This window comes from Passer montanus, unplaced genomic scaffold (genome assembly GCF_014805655.1).
Source record: "Passer montanus isolate IOZ18808 unplaced genomic scaffold, ASM1480565v1 scaffold6, whole genome shotgun sequence".
Lineage (NCBI taxonomy): Eukaryota > Metazoa > Chordata > Aves > Passeriformes > Passeridae > Passer > Passer montanus.
This window is the reverse complement of record NW_024371037.1, coordinates 13,127,505-13,148,887: the sequence shown is the minus strand read 5'-3', so window position 1 is coordinate 13,148,887 and position 21,383 is coordinate 13,127,505. Positions and strand designations below refer to the sequence as shown.

Genomic DNA, 21,383 nt, shown 5'->3' with positions numbered 1-21,383 from the left:
TTGGCACTTGAAAGAAGTCAGAAAATTAAATAGGAAGGCATGATATATACCATGAGGTCAGTTCTGTCTTGTATTTTTCTTTTACTGTATACACACTTTAAAATTCAAAGAAGCCTGTTTTAGCAATCTTGCCATTAACTTCTCTAAAGAAAATAAAAGCAAGGGATGGGCAGTTCACTATTCTTTAGGCATTCTTTTCTTCTGCAAAATTTCAAATTTCATAACAACCTTTTCCCCCATACAGTCTACTGCCACCCTTAGATGTTACTGAAACAATGTTAATATTTGTATTATGACACTCAGCCACCAGGAGCAAAGCTATTTGGCACTGTAATGCAAATGACTGCATTCATCAAATGAGCTTTGTTAGTTATTCATTGTGTTCCTTATCATTCCTTTCCCAAACCCCAGTGCTTCTGCGTTGTGCACAGAGGCGTGTCCACAGCAGCATCCCCGCTGTAAAACCCACCCTTATCAGGCAGAGCAGGGTGCCACCGGAATGACCTGCCAAGTCACTGTGTTCCCTCTCCTTCCCTCACCCCTCTGTGCCCAGTGTTGCTCTTTGTCCTCATCCACGGGATCTGTCTCCCCCTGCTCAGATCACTGTGCCAGACCCTCTCCCACAGCCCAGAATGATTGCAATGAAAGAGACTCTGGAGAGATGGATAATCCCCTCCTTCTTTTACCCCAGCTCCTCATGTTCCTCTGAAATCGACTGGACCAACCAACTTTCTGCAGGGTTGGGCTTTTAGAAACAACTACAGCAACAAAACCGCCCCAGCCCCTGTGTGTATTGTGGCAGCCCAACAGGCTTGCACAGATGGAAAATGGTATTGACAGGTTTGGAAAGGGACAGACATGGACTCTCATGCAGGCAGACACTGGGGGCTTATTTTTCATTAAATCTTTCACTGCTTAACACAGTTCAGCATACCATTCTGTACCTCCAGAGAACAGCTTTTGGGGGATGGAGCCAGAGATTAATCCCTCTGTAATTTCTACTGCTGCTGGCAGTACTAACTGCCAAGGGATTTTGGGGAAAGATAATAGCACTGTTAACTCGTAACCTCGGTGTAAAAGTGGTCTTAATAAAACTGGGATGGTTGAGGCCCCATCAATAACCACCATGCACCAATTTTATTGGATGTAACAGATGCAATCTGTTTGATGTGGTACAGGAGGCTCATCCCAATATGGTAATTAATAGAGGTTGGGGAACCACTCAAAAAATTGTCTGCCACAACAGCAAAGCATTTGGGACAGTCAATTTAACCTCTAAAGCAAAGTAAAGATGTAAAAAGAGCTTATGTGTAAAATTGCATTTTACACTGAAGAAAGATCCAGATCAGTAAGAGGACTGGCCTGGACATTTCTTCAGTGTAAAATACAATTAAGCAGGGTATAAAAACCTGTGTATAATTAAGCTAGTTTGGAATGATTCTGCCATAATTAGTGTTTGTATAAGAACAGATTTTCTGTTTTGCAAGACTCAGCAGTTGATTGTTAACCTGAGAAGATGCTGATACCAGCATAATTATTTTTACATATACCTACCCTTCCATGAGAACATAAGTTAGAGACAATTGCTCTAGCCGAAGAACAGGTGTAACAACACAAGGCACAATAAATTGCTCCCAAACAAATCCAATTCTATTTTTATGCTTATCTTCAGCAGACTTACTCTTTTTTATTTTTTAATATGTAGAGGAAGAGGTAGAAGCACTAATTTAATGTTATTGGCACTGTATGTTATCTTGAGCAAAACTTTCCTACACCTTTTTTTTTCCCCCTGGTACTTCTTTGTCTCAGATCAAGATTACTCTATTAGGCTGATGGATGTTTTGATACTATAATTAGGGTAACTAAGATAGTACTATTACATGCCCGGTGTAATGTACTTACAGATGCTTTATGAACCAAGTGCAAGGTTCCTAAATCTTATTGTTGAATAAGTAGAGTGCACAAACATTTGTAGAAGTTAAAGGCTAAAACAGGAACAGAATACTAGGAATTTATCAGTGCAATAAAGAAAATGGAAGCTATTTAATATCCTGATACAGATTGTTTTCACTGGAATCCCTTATGCTTCTGGTCATCTGTTCTCTGAAATTTTCATGAGCCCTCTTACCTTCTTGAATGGAGCAGGAGACTTCATCAATGGTAACTAAAATTAGGTTTACTCTAGCTTCTTTTAAACTTATCTATGCATTTTCGGTGCCCAGGTTGTCAAGAAGGCCAGTGGCATCCTGGCTCTTTCAGCAATGGTGTGGCCAGCAGGACATAGGGCAGTGACCATCCCCCTGTATCAGTGATGGACGTCAAATCCTGTGATCAGTTTTGGGCCCTTCACTCCAAGAAAGACACTGAGGTGCTGGTGTTTTTCCAGAGAAAGGCAAGGAGGCTGGCAAAGGGCTGCAGCACAAGCACTGCATGGAATGATTGAGGGAGCTGGAGGTGTTTAGCCTGGAGGAAAGGAGGCTGAGGGGAGGCCTCTTGCTCTGTACAATTACCTAAAAGGAGGTTGTAGTGATGTGAGGGTTGCTCTCTTCATCCAAGTAACAAGTTTGCCCTGGGCATTTAAATTGGATATTAGAAAAATGCCTTCACAGAAAAGGTTATTGGGCATTGGAATAAGCTGCTGAGGAAAGTGGTGGAGTCACCACCCCTGGAGGAATTTAAAAGCAGTGTAGCTATGTCATTCAGAGAACATAGTTTAGTGATGGATTTGGCAGTGTTAAGCTTACAGTTGGATTCAATGATCTTAAAGACCTTTTCCAACCTAAATGCTTCTATGAATTTATGAATAGCCAATACTAAGGAATCAGCAATCAGTTTCTAAAAGCATCTCCTTGACTTTGATAATATTTGTTGTTATTACTAAGTTTGTTCCCCTTTATGATCTTATCTTATTGTGATTAGGAGAGCAGTTCTAATGTAGCAGAGAATTGATTTACAATAATGATAAAAAAATACAGCCTTTAAGGCATGCCTGTGTTAGCTCTGCTATGCATTTTTACAGAGTTTCTTTCCTTGTCCTCTCATCCTTTTCCAATCATGGGAAATTCACCACCGCGTAAAACACCTTCCAAAGCTCAGACATCTTATCAGGCTCTTTCTCTAGGATATCTATTGACCATTACCAGGAAAAAAGTGTCAAATGCCCACTGTCACCTTCAGTCAGGTGCCAGGAGCTGGAGATGTAACAAGCTTCATCCCTACAGCTGGTTGTGGTGCGACAGGACTAGCACAGCACTTCGGGAAAGATCACTCAGGTGTATCTCAAAGATACCACTTTCCAATTAAATGTGCTTGGCTCCAACTAAAAGGGTTTAAAACTGAAGTGTCCACAGAACACTAAGAAAATTGCTGAAACTGCTTGAAATTCAATTGTGACAAATACCTAACTCTGGATAAGGGTCTTGGAAAATCCTGGACAAAAAGACCCGAGAACAGGAAAAACAATAATATAGAGGTATAGAAGCACACAAAACCTACTCTGTCCAAAGCCAACTGCATACTTTGCATATTTATAAAAAACACTGACTAGAACAAACTACTTATCAACTTGTATAATATTCATAATGTCTGTACCAACTTTAGTGACTTTTTAAACTACATGTTCTACAGAAAACATCACCACTGGAGAAACATCTAGCAAAAAGGAAATGTTGCTTATAACCCTGGTATACTGAATTAGTAAATGACACATAAAACAATCTAGTTGCAAATTTTTAACCCTTAAAATGAGATGTAAACGTATTATAGTGCGGTAAAATCTAAAGCTGTGCTTTCTGCAATGGGAAAGCATTAGATACTCTCTTAGCAGAGGAAAAAAAAAATCTTTCAATTGGCCACAGACTCCATAGCACAGAAGATTAAATTTCAGTAGAAAATTATCAAATCAGCAGAAAATAAAATTGATCGTTCCCATGCATACTGCAAAAGCAGTATTTTACTGAAAAGACTGAATACCTCAAATACAACATAAAAGCTTGCCATAATGACAGATAGTTCTATTAGAAAAGGTACTGAGTGCATAATTAACCAGTGCTAATACCTATCTGAATATCTGAAAAGAAGAAAAATTTATTCAAGTGGAATATAAACTATTCATCAAAGCTAGGGGAAAAAAAAGGGAAAAAATAAATTGCTGCACTGAAAATATGCACTAGTCGGGCTATGTTTATGATCCCCTGACAGAAATGTATAAATAGGAAAAATTTACCACTCATTCACTAGGGGCTAATGAAGCAGAACTAAGATCTCACGTTCACTATCACTCAAGTAGAGAGCATTTGCAGCTTCTCAATTTTATATGGAACTGCCTGCTCAAGTCACACATTCTGTAACAAAGGTCATATTTTTTGTTTCAGTCTAAACAGTAAACTGTAATTGGCTCAGAAGTTTCATTTTTCTTAAACTAATGTTAATTTAATGAGTATTTTCTCCACATTCCTGGATATAGGTGATGGAGGACTTTGCTTTCTCAGTTTCCCAGTATGAATCAGTTACATATAGTAAGGCACAAAATGTAATATTTAATTGAATTTTCCTGTTCTGTAAAATTACTTATATTCTTCAATAAACAACTGCAGCTCTAAAATTTTGGATTTTTTATAGCAGTTTACAAAAATAAGGAAAGTCAATCCTGCTATGTCCATACTATCTAAGCTGCTGCAACTATTTAGCTTCAAATGTGAACACAGTATGTAGCAACAATTTAAAAAAATGCTTCTTGAGCTAAAATATTTGTAAAGGACAATCAGAAGTTTATACTGTGTATACAGGTGCAAGTAAGGTCTAAATTCTCAAGCAATGGCACGTTTCCAATCCCTGAATGCTCATTTGGAGTAACACAAGCTGCATTACTTTGCAGCCAATAGAGGCACATGGACAATGTTCCTGAATATACTCTCAGCTTTGAAAGTTGTAACACTTGCAACTGTAAACATATTTCTGAATTTTCAGCATCATCCTACTCTGATCTGTGTCAAGTAGTACTTTCTAGAAGGTGGTTGTGAATGAAATATGAACTGGGGAAATTTGAAGTATTTCCCTTGAATTTACTTCCTCAGAGGTCCTAGCAAAAATGCTGCTCTGCAGTTTTAGCCAGGTGATTATCCCTGATACATCATTTACTTCCTAACTTATTTACACAGCCTGTAATTCACTTAATAAAGATCTTAGTGTGTGAGGTATTCTATGGATGCCAAACAGATTTCAAACTATGGGCCTGTTTCTAAGAAGAGGAAAAAGATTGTACCTTGTGCTTCCAGCAACATGTTAGGAAAATATTCTCTGGAATTCTGCTTCTGTTCTGCAAATGACTCAACATACTGCCTATCTATAACTTTTTTCCTGATCTAAACATAAACCTCCACTACACTTATCGTTTAGTGTCCTTACTAGAAGGTTTAATTCTGCGTATTGTTTTCTGTAAGCATACAGACAGCTAAAAGGACAAACAGAAAAAAAATCTTACAGCAACTGGTCATGTATCTTCACTCCCCTATTTTTTGTATCTTCACTCCCCTAAATTTTTCCTATTTATACATTTCTGTCAGGGGATCATGAACATAGCCCAACTAGTGCATATTTACAGTGCAGCACTTTTTTTATTTGTTTCCCATCATGTAACTTCACTCTGCCTAGAGTTGTATATCTGCAAAAGAGATGACCAATACAGACCTATGGAATGAAGGTACCCACGAGACTAGCTTGCTTATGGATCATCCTCTGATCCCCCAAGAAAAAGAGAGCACCCCATCAATGCTGCAACCAGTGTCACATCCTGCTCAGCAGAGGCCAGGGAGATCCTGTCTTTCTTCTGCATGGGCTGAACAAAAGCCATGCAGGGTGAGGCAGGGCAACGCTGTATTTTCTTTAATAGCAAGGTCAAAGACCTAACTGCCCACTGGGAAGAAACAACCTACCTCTGGAACAATATTCACAATACTTTAGCTGAGGGTAGTAAAGTTTTTTCTCCAGAATGTTACACATGCTACTAATGCCAGTGAAATTGGTATTATTCAAATGACTATATGTGTGCTGGGGAGTAGATAGAAAGCTAGTCAATCAGAATTCAATAGTTACCAGTATTGAACACATCCATACCAAACACATCAAATTTCTCTCTAGAGGAAGAAAAATAGGATCCATAAAAGACTTTTTGCTTGACATGGCTTGAGGAATATTTTTGTAACATTTTGTACAGTTGGCACATTTCATTGTGAATGAACTGGTAAATAAATCTTATAGAATGGCTTATGTCTTTAATTCTTTCACATATTTTAGTTGTTGCAGAGGCCCAAGCACCAACACACCTGTGATACTCTAATTTTGTTTCACCAATGAACAAAGATTGATATGGTAGTCAGAGAATCAAATTAGAAGGAAGAGACAGGAGTAAATATTCTGTCAGTGTTGTTCAGTGTTCCTGTGCAATAAAAGGAAATCCAATTTTCTCATCCCTCCTCTTGCATTCAGATTTTCCTCACTACAGAAAAAAAAAAAGATAAGCAATTCTCAGTGTCTTCAAAATCATAATTGTGGGAATAGCAGCTTTTCCAAAAATCTGTTACCTAGAGTAGATTCCAACAAAAATCTCCTGAGGTATGGGGAGTGGAAGGCTGAGACCTACTCTTTCTCAAGTCATACTAGAAATCAACAGCATTACTATTTGTATGATGACCTTTCTGTATAGTGCTAAGAACTGGTTTTCCTTGGCAACAGAATTAATTAATTGGGACCTAGTCCCAGCAGCTGCTGCAGTCACTGCAATCCAGAAGGGTAAAGTGAAATTTATCTCCCACTTTCAACCTATTTAATTTCCCACTGAAGACATATGCATGGGAAACCATTTTCGTTACAGAGGTGCAAATTTCAAAGCATCAGCTACCTGCTGCATACTTTTGCCCTAAATAAAATACAGGGTGCATTCTTCCACAATTCCTTTTCCATAAGTCATTTTAGCACAGAGTAAAAGAGAGGCAATATAAAATTTATTCCCGCGGGGTTACTTGTTCAAGTGCCTCTAATGCTAAGGGTGAGAATGTGCTTTGAATAGTTTAGAGCTGTCCTGCTAAGATTAGAGTACTAAGTAGGATCTGACTACAGATCCATTGTATTTTTGCTTAACTTCTACTCATTTCAGGAGTTAATTATCTGTAAGAATGTTATTGTAAAATCATGAACCCACTCTCAGCTGGAGGTCAAGTAAGTAACTAAAGAGAGAAGAGACCTTACAGGGAAATTATTAAATTAAGATTCTTAAAGTCTTATTTGCCTATTTTAATCTTAATCAAATTCCCCTTCAGGAATTCTAGATGGGAACAACTGTCTTTATAGTAACCCAAGTGAATCCACTCCCAACCTAAAAGTATTATCCACTTCACAGCACACTATCTCCAGACTGAGAAAAATGTTGGACAAAGCAAAAGGCCTTGCCTTGAAGATTATCAGCAATCTTAAATAATTACAGATAATGGTGTAAGAAACAGTCTTTCAAGACTCAGAGCTCTCTGAAGCAGTTCCCAGCCCACAAGCCAAGCACACTTTTTGAGCTTCAGACAGAATACATACTAAGCCTGAATTAACAAAGGATTAACATAAAGACAAAGTCTAAGAAACCCAAATTCCTTGCACAGAAATATATTAATCCAGAACATATTTGAACTTTGCATGGAAATAAACTTTAATGCATCTGAGTATCACTAGGTAAGGGAACAGAGCTGCATACAGCACTTGCTGAAATCTTTACAAGAACATAAGGGAGCCTAAAAGGGTCCATTATGTTGCATTTTGGGGGCATGCAAATAATCAAAATTCAAATTTCAAAAAAAAAAAGAAATTACAATCTCATTACTATGCATAAATTGGAAAGAACTATTGGCTTCTATGCTGAGAAGGCTGTCATAATTCTATAAATAATCAGACATACTGATCACTTGGGAGCTTTTCCTTCTGAATTCCCTCAGTGGTTTGTCTTCGGCTGTCAGTAAATATGACATCTGTCCTCTCCATCGAGCTGGCTAATGGCCCTTGTCTAACTCTGAAACATTGGACTAGCACTTTTTGAAGCCATCTTTATCCAGGAAATAAAGATAAAGCCAACACTACAATGTCTTTTGAATTTCTAGTCTACCATTAATTGCCCTGAAGAGCTTTAGGTAAGCAAGCACTTACCACCAAGCAGAACCCTGTGACATCCCACAGAAGGTAGTCTACCATTAATTGCCCTGAAGAGCTTACCACCAAGCAGAACCTTGTGACATCCCACAGAAGTGCTCTCCCAGCATACATGAACTGTGGATAAGCAATGGGCTCTTCCTCAGAGAAAGGCCCAGGCTAGTTAAACATGCCTCCATCCTTTCCTATGAGGGCAATTCAGGCATGCTAGCAATATCTCACAGGCAAGATTACCAGAGGCAGTTGATAAATCTAAGAGTTTGTATGTTCACTTATTGTCACAAAATTAAATGAGAAAATATTGATGCAAACTTACTACTCTCAATATAACATTGAAAAAAACCCCCAAAATAAGGGATCTACTGCTAATATTAAAATAAAGTAATATAGATAAACCTAGAAATAACTGTTCCATTTACTCTAAACAGCAGTGGAGTCTCATTTGCTCTTTCAAAGGCATAATCAGTTGAAGGGCACATTTTTCTTCTTTGTTCTTTCCCATCAATTTTAATAGGTGCAGAACATCAGTCACATGAAATGTAATGGGACAAGAAGATGGATGAGTACGTTTGAAGCCACTAGTCACAGGACAGAAAGCATCCTGACAAAGTGACACTGGCAGCATAGGGCTCAACAATAGAGCCTGGACAATATTTAGTAAGTGAAACTACAGCGCTACATGATTTGGTATTTTCTCACTGGGCACAATCCTTTCCCTGTCACTATTAATCATCTTCCTGCAAGTCAGGCTTTCAAAGACATTCTCCTTCTGAACATGACCACATGACATTTTTAAATCAGGGAAATACATAAATCTGGGGACAAAGAGGTCATTTGGAGATAAACTGGAATGACCTCCTATGTTAAGAACTTCAAACTACTTCATCAAGAAGGTTTTAAACAGTTTAGTAAGATTCACACATGAAATATGAAATATATTGTGGTTACAGGAGTGAGCAGATTTGGTATCAATGCAGAACTGACAGCAACAGGACTCTACTACTGATGAAAAAATACCAAAAATCCCGTTTCCACTAGGATCTGAAGAAAGCAATACCAACAAATTAACAATTAGAAATTCCTTCACACAAAAAAGCCTCTGACGTGCATACTACTACAAAATACATGAATAAAAAAGCAGCATGTCCCATTAGTTGCCTGTGAAGTAGTTCTGGGGAAATTGTAATGAAAATTCCTATCAAAATTGAAGTTGAATGTACAGTGAAGGAAAAAACACTCATCCAACAAACCTAATCAAACTCTTTGTGTATGTTGAGGAAGCACTGGAGATGCAGGCAGGCCTACACTCCACTGTAGTGATCCACTTGTGTTATAACTTTACCAGTAAATGCTAACTATCCAGCACTTTATGATGGTTATTGTGATCACTAACATTGTTATTAGGCAAAGCTAATTCAGTTTCTTCATTAGCCATTTGCCACAATCTCTACAGGTAATCTTTAAGCTTTAAACATTACCAAACTTCAGACAAGAACAGGAAAAGAGAAACCAGAACTTGTTAAAATAAGAGCAAAAGAGCAGGAATTAGAGCCAGACCTCCAGGTCCCACTGCTGCACAACGTAGGCCCTATACCTCAACATACTCCAATCACCCTTCCAATGGTGTGCAATATCCAGAAAGACAGCTTTTGGCAAATTCTCTTAAACGGACAACATTCCTCTCTGGCATCGCAACATGCACTGCTGATAGGGTGGTGCATTCTTTTTCTGTCAAGAACCTTACTGGAAGCTGTTTACAGTTACTACAGCTGTTCTTGCTACTTCCCTCCTCTCTCTCTCAAGACAGAGACTGCTTTCAAACAAATCTCTACAAGTGTGTGCTGGTAAATACAACTGCACATGGACAGGAATTTCCCCCACTAAGTCACATATTTCAGAATGGGAAATCCAGAGAGAATGGGAATTCCACATTAAGAGAAGTTCTGAGATTTCTCAAACAGTACACCTAACTTTCAAAGAGCAGAACAATTTTAGATAAAGGAAAACTTGACTCACTTTTGACTTCCAAATTTCATATTACATGAAATAACACACTGTTTCACAAACTACTGAATATGTTTCAAAAGTTAATCAACCTAAATATTCAATTATGATGATATAAAAATAACATCCAGGCATTTCTGGGAATTTTTTCCCTATGTTTTTTCTGCAAGTCCACGTTTGAAGAAATATCTAAATTTTTTATGAAGCATTTTGATTTTGATGGAATTGTATTCCTTAGTGAGAAATACTGTAGATACCATCCACACTTACCATATCCCTCATTTACAAACTTACCTGTCTCTATCTTTCCCAACTGTAATAGTAGACTATATGACAAATTCAAGTGAAAAACTATATAGTAATGAAAGATGTCATCCCCACTTTTACCAACCTTGACTTCTGAGAATGCATTCCAAATGCTGAACTTTAACTAATAATCAACCTTTTCTTCCATTAAAATTTATTTTGAGCTGGCAGTTCCTATGACCCTGGATATCATGAGGAATCTGAATATTTCACATTCTAGCCATGGGGAAGTAGTAAAAGACCTGAATAATGATTGTTCCCTGAGCAGATTTCCCTGAAAATTCATCACTATAATATCCAAAATGCACATTACAAATACAATCAAACATATAACATGGGTCAGTCAATTGCTCTGTTATATTACAGGTAACCAAAAAGAATCCCTTTCTCTGCTTATATCAATTGTTCAGTTCTCATAATGATTTAGCCAAGTTCACCCAATCCCGTGCTCCATGTGGTCCTCAGGACACAGGTTCTGGTGCTGCAGTACATATTTCTGACATTACAGAGCAACTGAACATGTAACAGGCTTGTGGCTCTTTCCCAGGAGCATCACCAGTTTGATGCACACAGACACAGAAGCTGCACTGACATTTGCAAGCAGGACAGTCCCTGGAGGCACGTCTGCAGCTCCTGGCCAGAACCAGCCTGGGTCTGAGGTGCACTGAAACAGCCATGGCTGGCTCCTGCTGGCACTGGTTCTCTGGGCAAGCCCTGACAGTCCAGAGCCAAACCATACCCTTCTCCTCAGGGCCATGCACTGCTGCCAGCACCATGTGGCTGGGCTTCATCCTCACCTCACAAGCAATGCTGCCAACCATAGACATGCAGAAGAATACCAAACCAGAGGAAGACTGGTTCTAAACATTATCTTTCAAGTTCATCCCAGTTCCTTTCAAATTTCATAAATGAAATGATTTAACTTGATTGATATTGCAAGCTTTTCTCAATGATCATGAGTGAGACTGCTACTAATGAAAAGTAGTTTTTACAAAACATTAGGATTCCAGGAGCTGGGAAAAAAACCCAAGCAAACATCCTCTCCCCACAATACTGGAAGGTATGAAACAAAAAAGAAAGAATTCTTCAGCTGGGTGAAGAACTCAAAACCTAAGTTTTATCTGGACAAATTAAAGACACGTGTAGACTTCTTGAACATTGAATCCTCTCAGGTTCAACTCTGATATTAATATACCTGAAGCACAGGAATTCTGTGTGTGATGTGGTTTGGATGATTACTTGTTCCACTGTGTCTATGCTGTTTCAGAGGTCAAATATCTTGGTTAAAACCTCTAGAGAATAAGCATTAACATAAAAAATCAGAAGACAATTGAAAAAAAAATAATGTTTGTTTTGCTGCACTTTGCTTATTATCAGGGTTTGTTTTTTTCAGTTAAACATATAAACAAACAAACAAAACCTCCAACCATCATACTGGAGAAGAAAATAATGTATTATTTTTTCCACCTGAGAGAAGATTATGTAAAATGTCCTAACTTCCTAAAAGTTAAACAATAAAAACACAGAACAGTGAGAGTCATGGAAGTTTACATCATCCTATTAGGCAGGAATGGCCAAATAGTCACCCTGCTCTCTGCCTCTCCACGTCAGTATTTTAAACTAAAATACAAACATTTAAAGAAGAGACTTTGCAGTGCATTGTATAAAGACAGTATAATTCCATTTCTAGGTCCAGTCCTAGAAATGGCATACAAGTATTTTTAAAATTCTCTTTCTGATCCACTATTTGTTATAATTGTATTATAGATAACCTTTGAACAGTAGCTAATTTAATATCCTCTTTTAACAGACTCATTTTTGTTACAATTATTGAGCAAAGCAAAACAAAAGACAAGCTTATTACACAAAAAATAGAAAAGTAACTATTTTCGCTGCAACAACAAAGTAAGTGTATCAAGAGTAATCAGCAAAGAAATTTTTAAATTCTTTCATGTCTTGATATTTTGAGGTGATGTTAGCAAACTTGGAAATATTGCTGTGCTTGAAAAAAAAATCTACTTAGGAGTATCATCAAACTACTTTCCGTTAAACTAAAAGATGAGAAACCCTTTGTGATTGAAATTAGCCAGTGGGTTCAAAGTTACAGGGTTGACAGAAAGGCAAATACTATTACAAAAAGCTCATACCATTTAAAATAACAGGTCGAACATAATCTGAAGCTAAATAGTCTTAAAGCCAAAAATCCAAGAATTTTTCAGTATTTTTAAAAAACTATTTTGATAAGACCTCAACAAATCCTTAGGGGTGGAAAACTGCTAGTTATCACCAAGCCCTGCTGCATACATCTCCATTAAACTCTCAGATCCTGAGAGAAAACTGATGAAACAATCTACTGTCAGTTAACCCCACATACATGGTGGAGTGTTTGGCTGACATTTTAATGCCCTTCCTCTTCAATGAGCCACAAAAAAACCCCACAAACTGAAACTCCAAAATATGCTTCTTTTCTTTGACAGAATGTTCAAGGTAGCAAGACTGGCTTCATCACATCACTGAGGTATAGAACTCACATAAAGATAATTTTGCCGTAGGCCTAAGGATGATATCCACACCAAATCAGGAAGCAAGCCTCAAGAAAGGATGGCTCTGTAATGATGTACAAAAATCTGGTCATTAGAAGAATCCTTAATCCCCATTGTTAAATTCAAGATGCAAGGAACAAACAGTAAAATGAGAGAGAAAATCATGCTATTCAGTACTTGAACCACTTCTTTTTTAAAATTTTCATGGCATTGCATGTGGAATTGTAGAATCACAGAATATCCCTGCAGATTACAGATATAATCTCAGTATGGTTTTTTTATAGGGGCCTGTGTTGTACCCATCCCCTGAATTCTTATCTCACATACTATTGTCTGCTTTCTTATCTCAGGATGACTCTTTCTTTATCTTTCCTCTTGAGGTATGCACAGGAACTATAAGCCTTTTACAAGACACTAAACAAGGACAGAAAATGAAATCCTGGCCCCAATGAAGCCAGTGGCAACTCTTCAGAGTTTCCTGGATTTTACCAGAAAAAAAGTGTTCTGTCATTTCTTGGTTTGAGATCAAAAACTATACTTAGGCACTTGGCATGTAATTCAGGTGTCATGTTCAAAAGAATGATCAAAAAAACTCCTGCTAACAGGTTTAGATTTTTAGGGAACCAGGTGACAACCTCCTTACATGTGTAGCTGTATGCATGGATGCCTTCTCTACAGCCACTATCCAACCAGACAGCCAGAGCTGGTCATTTCAAGCAATGTGTGTTTCTGTGCATTCCCAGACCCAAATCCCATCCTCCAGGACTCCTCAGAGAGCCTTTGCACCCAAACAGAGCTCTGTGGTAAGATCTTGAAGTCAGAGTCAAGAGGTGGCCTGAAAGATGTCTCTTCTCTTTTAAGCAGCTGGCACATGGTGACTCAAAGCCCAGAGTTGAGGAGTGGGTGCCCAGGGCTCTGGGGACAGCTACTGCCAGCAGCCAATGTTCCCTGGATCTGTGACACAGTGTCCAGTGAGGGATAGGGAGCTCCTCTACCAGGAGCAAATTTGGATTACTTCCATTGTTTCATGCTGCTTAATTATTGGTGTGAAGTAAATAATCAAGGAAACACAAAAACCAGGAAATCTGCCAGCTAACCACAAAGTTAACCTCTGATTTATAAGAGAAGTCAAATTTTTAAACTAATTTTTCAGTGTTTTAGTTGAGCAGAGGTTCTTTAAAGAAATGCCAAGGAAGTTTTAGGACATGGCTAGAAATGTACGACAAGCTTTACTTGATTACATTTTAATTATATTACTACTATGAGACAGTGCATTTTTGAGGGGAATTACATAAAGCAGATCTCTAAAACTGTTCAGCTGAACAGTACTCCTGCAAGTTTGTTGACTTTTATTTTTGTACTTCAAATAGATAAATGAGTATTCAGAAGAGCTACTTAGAAAAAAAAAATCAGGGGGTTATTGCCTGTTTGTTTAAAAAATTTAGAGGAGAAAGAAGAAAAAGAAAGGTAATGCAGTAAGATCAAACCAGATCTACTTTTGGTATTGATTTAATTAAACTCAGATAATTCAGCTAATTTCCAGACAATTAAATTCAGATCTTTTTCTTTCATATTCTCCAGAGGTAAAAGTGTGCTGCTACAGAATTTCTCATAAAATGAGAGCTAGGATATAAACCAACAAAAATGTGTTTCTGCTGATGCAACACAAGCTAGTACTTTCCCATATCTGGTGAAATTCATGAGGGGCATTTGGAGGTGGCATTGATATACAGCAAACATACACAAAAGTTGTGGCAGGCATCTACAGAAAAGAATGAGAGCTAATGGCAACGCCCACATTGAGGAGTTGTCATGTAATTACCTCACATGGCATAAGTACCAAAAGAGAATATTAGTGGCTGAAGGGGGAAAATCAGTATTTCATCATCCAGTTCCTCAATTCATCTTCGGGACAAACTCAAACTTCATCAAGACCAGAGAAGGCAGGTCCCAGTGCTAAGGAGCACTGCTTGGCCCCCAGACTTCCATTTTCCAATGCCAGCTACAAGCAGCATCTCCTGAAACTTGCAAAAATGCCTCTGCTGTTTCAGTGGGCAGGCTTGATGTCTCTCTTGTGAGCAACTTTGAGTTTGAAGAGATGTACCACTAGAACTCAGTACAAGCAGCCCAAGGGATATCCAAATGAACATAAAATCAGAACTCTAAACTGGTAAAAATTTGAGCTTTATAGTAATTATGGAGACCAACATGGGAAGCAAACAGCATGATCAGTCCTCAGAGGACTTAAAAATGCTGTGAGCAAGCTCTACTATTATTCCAGATCAAATATAAAACATAAATGTGCAACCTCCCAGTTTTAATCCCAGCTCCACCACTGGCTTTGTAAGCCATCTGAGATAGCCTCTCTTTTCCCTTCTGACTTTCCTCCTTTCTCCCTTTCAATTCTACACTCACCTGAGCTAAATCTACTTCCTAACCTGTAACTCAAAAGAGAGGTTTGCACCATTCTCTGGTTTACTTCTAAAAGCAGCATTCCCTCTCCAGCTTTCCCCTCTTTTTCTCTGGGTTAACTCCACATTTTGAAAACAAAGCACAAAAATTCAAGCAAACAGAAATGTTTTTATGACAGCCACAATATTCTGAAGAGAACTTGCATTTTCTTGAGTCTCAAACAAGGCTATTGAAGATTACTGCTGATTCCCTTCAATCCTAGCCATACTTCTCTTATCCTTTCTGCTAAAAGGGAAGAATCCTTACCATGCTGCTAACAAATTACTTTAACTCGCTTCTTTAACCCCTGAAGTGGAAAAAAAAATCAGCTGAGTATGGCAGAGGTCTGCTCTTAATGGACATGAGCATACACCAGATCCCACCCTCTCTAAGTGACTTGACATAGACTTCCTGGATGCACACTCATTAGCTCAATCCTGCTTATACAGCACACAGGAAATAATATTAAAGTGCTCCACGAAGTAGCATGTAGGGCAATAAATTTCAAATTGAGACATCTTTCATTTCTGCACTGGTAGGCATATGGAAAAGAGGACTTGAGGGGGTAGTATGCCTGATACCTTCCCCCAGTGAAGCCAAGAAATAAACCTCAGCCATGCTGAGGACTGGTGAAGAAGCACTCAGAAGCATGAGGGTCCTTCACCAATGCATAGTGGCATCTCAAAAGCTTTCATTCTTAAAACATGACTATTTGACTTTTTATTTTGATCCCAATCTGGCAGGTGCAAAACAGTTATCTAAATAAACATAACCATCACACAAGCAAATGATGGTTTTGGAGATGGCCCCCATGTTCTCTGAACTGCTACCTCGGCAAAAGACTAGTCTGGAGTGAAGGAATGGGGGGAAGAGTGAGAAATTATACATATTCTAATGATGTCTTCCTTTTCCAGCAGTTCTACAATAAAAATCCCTGTGATGCTGAATCTGACCTCACTAAAAACAGTCACAGAAAACCTGCCCCACTGCAAGCATTTGCATGGTTTGCCTCTGCAAACATGCTTTCTTTTGTTTACTGTATTTTTAAGTGTATGAGTGCACAGACCACCCACAGTATCAGGTAGCCTAACATGGGAAAGGTGGCAGATGAGGCTAGGATTGCTTCTTTATATGAATATAAATTAATCTATCTGATCCACATATGCTAGTGAGCCACAGCTCATCCTCAGTCAATTCATGTCCCTGACAGGCTAACTTGTCCCAAGCTCTCCAGAAATCATGTAGATGAAAGAGCCAAGCCTGTGGTATAGGAATTACAGGACTGGAGAGTTAAAAAGGGATTTGCAAATCAAGTAGTAATGCCTGCCTTGGCTTAATTTAATTTATCATATTCTACTGCTGCTCCCCCCATCCCAGCAGCAAATCAGAATTGTACACAGAAGCAGTTATGGTGTGAGACACTACCTGATCTTTACTGCAGCACCTGGTTAAAAATATGCTCAGTATCCTTTGGGCTCTGACCTGCACGCACTGAAACAAAGATAGGGATGAGTTTACAGATGAACACAGGATCTGGCAGCGAGCACACTAAGTAATTTCTCTGCTCTCCTTCTGCACCTTATCAGTGACATTTCCCTAACAGCACAAGATGCAGCACCAGGCTCACTGCATTTCAACTCCCCAAGGAACCCCCCTGAGATCCTCCCAGGGATAACACTTTATCTGGCAAGCACCAGAGTAAAAAGTGAAAGCATTAGTTAATTTTGCACCTTGGTTGCTCACAGCCACAGACACTCCAACTCAATAGCAGAGAAGATAACAGACAGAGGGAAGAATTTCTCTTGAATCTCTTAAAAACCCCACCTTACAACATTACTGCAAGGAATATTTTGAAAATGCATTTACTCTACACCAGACACAGTCTTTTTCCCATACACACATGCAGCCCTTTAAGAAATGTCCAATTCCTTTCACAGCAGAACCTGCATTTCTTATTCCCTGGCACAGAAATGCAGACACTGACCTACTCTACTCCATTTTACACCTTCAGATCAGTTTGGCAATTCAGAGCTGGGAAGAGGGAAAGGGAAGAGAGGGAAATGTGCTGCTGCAATGCTTTTCCCTGTGCTGTTGCTGTAAGAAAAAATGATGATGGGATTACGACTAAATATTGAACTAAAGGGAAGTGTTCCACCTAGAGACCATCTTCATCAGGCAAGGCAATGGGCATGCTACCTGCAAACGGACACTCTTTTGGGACTGAATACACTTGCTGGTTCTCTGGTAAAAAATGATGCAGAGGTATGGCCCCCAGTAGTAATTAACAATGTTAATCTTCTTCTTCCTCTCTATGGTGATAAAAAGAGTCATTTTTATATTTAATTAATGCAGAGGATCATTCTGGAAACTGGCTAATGAGGCTCTGATCACATTACCATGAAAATGTGCATTAACACCACAACTGAGGAGGCTGCTTCATGTGTAGAGAATCCACTTTGTAATTAGCCCACTGTGAAATGAATCACGTCAGGAGGAACTCGGAGGGAACCAGTCGGCACTGGGCACTTAGCTGCTGCTGTGCCAATAGACCACCAACACTCTAAGCTGTTTTTTCTCCCCTGCACTGCCTGTCAGCAGCAGTGCAGTCCAAAACTGCCAGTGCTCAGCCTCTATCAATGGCAATGTGTCAAAGCCAGAACAAATTATAGAGAGGGAGAGAACAGATGCTGAAAGGCACTAAACTTTAGTATGCGTGAGTCTGCTATGCCAAGAGAAAAAAAAAAACAAAAAAAACCCAAAAAAGCTGCAAATCAAATACTGATTCAATAGGATGTGAGTAAAAATTTTGGGCTATTATGGGGATTATGGGGAAGTACTTGTTTCATCTTTTCTCATCTTATTCTGAGGGAGCTGGGAACAGAGCAGCAGCAGACTCTGCCATGCATTACACTGTTAGGATGCTGAAAGAGACACCAAAATACCTAAATGGGATTATGATCTTTGTCTAGTAGTATACAGAAATAACAAACACACACACAATGAATGAATGAGCAGCACATCTCACCCATGGAACCCTGTTGTACTCAGTACCTGTTTAAAGGTGACAACATGCTTCAGAATTATTTTAATTTTAATTAATTAATCTGAAAATTTAACATACTTCTCAGCCAGCATAGACATGCCACAACAACTTTGCTCCTTAACTTAAAAATACCTGAGATCACAGACCTAATGCTTTCAGAGGCAGCAGTGCAATTTATCTGAAATCAGTCTTATTACCCAAGCCAAGGGCTCCCTTAAAACATTGCCGATATGGTTCAATGAGACTGCTGCTATATGACTGACATCTTGGCAGAAGATGCACAAAAATGTTAAAAGAATCCCACAGGAAGTCATCTGAAGGGGGAGTGGCATACAAGCAGAAAACAACAGGCACCCAAAATACTAATAATTACCAGTCTCCCCCCAAACAATTTCACTAGCAATTTTGCAAAGCAAAGAAAAAAGGCAAAGCAAAACAAAAGCATCTCTACTTACTGTCTGTAAAGCACACACATTTTTACTCTGGAGATGCTGGTAATATCCTCTGCACTCACCTGTGAAACTTCATAGAGCAGTTTGTAGTGTTCCTCTCTCTTCTGAAAAGTGCACAGATTGCAGCCCATCCTAATAAGCAACACGAGAGCGAAGCCTCTAATTTCCCCAGCACTGAAAGGCAAATGCACTGACGGGGAATCACCCTCCAGACTTGTCTACTGTTTTTCATCAGTCACTCGAGCCCCGACACACAGGCACGGCACTGTTAGCTGGAAGCACAAGGCAGGGCAGTGCGTAGCAGCATGCTCCTCTTCCCTTTCCCCAACTATCTTACACTCACGTATACACACACAGAGTTTCGACTCAGTTCATGGCAACACTCCCCCTGTCTCTGCATCAGTGCACATGACTACACAGATTCCCACTCATGAATATTAATAGCGTCTCATTGATTATTTATGACAGAACGTGTTAGCAGGGAGGGGTGTCATAGCTGCTGCTGATGACAGATGAATATTCACTAATTAAGAAGCAAATGTACTGTGGTTAAACAAAATTCACTTGTGTCAATACCAACTCTGTTTATTAAGGTTAGAGAGGCTAAGCATTTCACCCACACTCGTCTCAATTTTTACAGTAATTGTGAGACTAATTCATTAATGGAGGTGGGAAAAGCACAAGTCTTATGTTAGGTCTCCACCTTGTGCAACAGGGATCACAGAATACATTTAAAATATTTGTAAGCATTTGAGGAGAGTGATTGTGAAACCTGAGCTGATGTTGCTAAAAATTTAGACTAAAGGAAGCAGGAGACAAAATTAACCCAGATGGCTATACTGATACTTCCAACTCTGACACTGCCAAATTTTTTAGCCAAAATTCCACTGTACTTAAAGGCATAATTCTATAACAATTCATCATGCATATATAGGATATGTGGAAATGCAGGTGTGCCTGACCTGGTGCTTTTTACATATAGACACAGATTTTACTGTTTATTAAATAGTCTCACATGCAAATCTCTTTCTTGCATGTATAACAGATTAATTGTAATTATAGGCCAAATTTCTCAGGAACTCAACAGATATACCCTCTCAGACTCCCAGGTATCAAAGCTATTATTTTAACATATCATTATATACAATTTTATCATTTGTAAATTAGATTTTAATAGTGCCATAATTTTCAATGTGTGTATAAAGGAAAATTTAAAATTAAACTAAACCCACATGTTAAATATTGAGGCCAATGGAAATAACACTTAATTCAAGGCTGACATTAATTCCTGTATTGTACATCATGTAATCCAATGGTAGTTATACAAGACAAAAAGTCCAAGCCATAACAAAACAGGATAGAAAAAGCAAAAGTTACTCCTTTTTTATCTTTACTTTCTCAGCAACTTTGCTCAAAAATAACTATATCAACTGCTTATTTCAAAACATCTTTAATCTTGAGAGGATAGCAAGTGAGATCCAAAGCAAAAATAATTACTTTAAAACCAATGAAACCAGTTAGTTAAGATTAACACAGGGTCCTAAAGAGTTGCATTTACTAAGAAATCATGTAGAGCTACTATTTTTTTGGGGCGCAGTTTCCTAAAAGTGCTTTGTCAAATATTTAAAATCAATATCAGGAAATTATTATAATGGGCACTAATTGATAAGAAATTGGCTTTGCATCTTGCAGCACCTCAAACACCAGCAACACCGGGTAGCAAGCAGATCAACAATCATGTGCTGCTTATCAGTTCAGCCCCTTGGGATATAATAATCCGATTTTCTGGGCCCTAATTTTACCTAATAGATGGATGAGAGCCAAGCAGAGAAATGTACAGGAAAAACTGGGCCATTGCTGCAAACTCTGCATAGTAGTACAGTTTACTAGAACCTCTAGGTAAATTATAAATAGGTTGAGACTAAATCTTAATTAAATTTCATCTCTTTTAATAAATGTGCGGGGTCAGGAAGAATCAAATAATGGCCATTAACAAAGCAAGCTCTTCACATACCAGCTTCCAGCAGTGTTCTGAAACAGAACAGTAAGATTAATTTTCATTTGGTGGAAGAACCTGAGCAGGCAGGTTTGGTTATGAATTTCCTCCAAAGCCCAAGGATTTCAAAGATGAACCATGGAGGCCAGTTCATCATTGTTCAGAAGAATCAGCCTCTCTTCTACTCCTCCACACTCACATGAAATGCTGTTCACGCTGAGAGGTTTAAACCCATGCAGCAAACATCAACTCAATCTTTGAAGGTTTCTGTATAGTAAAGTGCAGGAAGATTCTCAGATGTGTAAATTTTGAACTTAAGACAGTCAGATCAATGAACAAGACAGCAGTCATGCAAGGACAACCATGGCATCTTTCGATGAAAGTGTTCTCTTCCTCCACTG

At 38.7% G+C, this 21,383-nt stretch overlaps 1 protein-coding gene across 5 annotated transcripts in view; it reads right to left on the bottom strand.

Annotated features, from left to right (window-relative positions):
• The window catches only part of PDZRN4 (PDZ domain containing ring finger 4), a 230,222-nt gene that overhangs the window by 78,965 nt on the left and 129,874 nt on the right, over positions 1-21,383 (bottom strand). The window contains exon 1 of one of the 5 annotated variants that reach the window (XM_039726799.1): positions 19,049-19,160. The exons of the other annotated variants lie outside the window; for them this stretch is intronic. Within the exon in view, the coding sequence (XP_039582733.1) occupies positions 19,049-19,117 (69 nt within the window). The 5' untranslated portion in view covers positions 19,118-19,160. Of the gene's footprint in view, positions 1-19,048; positions 19,161-21,383 lie in introns of those variants that run through there. 5 annotated transcript variants of the gene reach the window in all.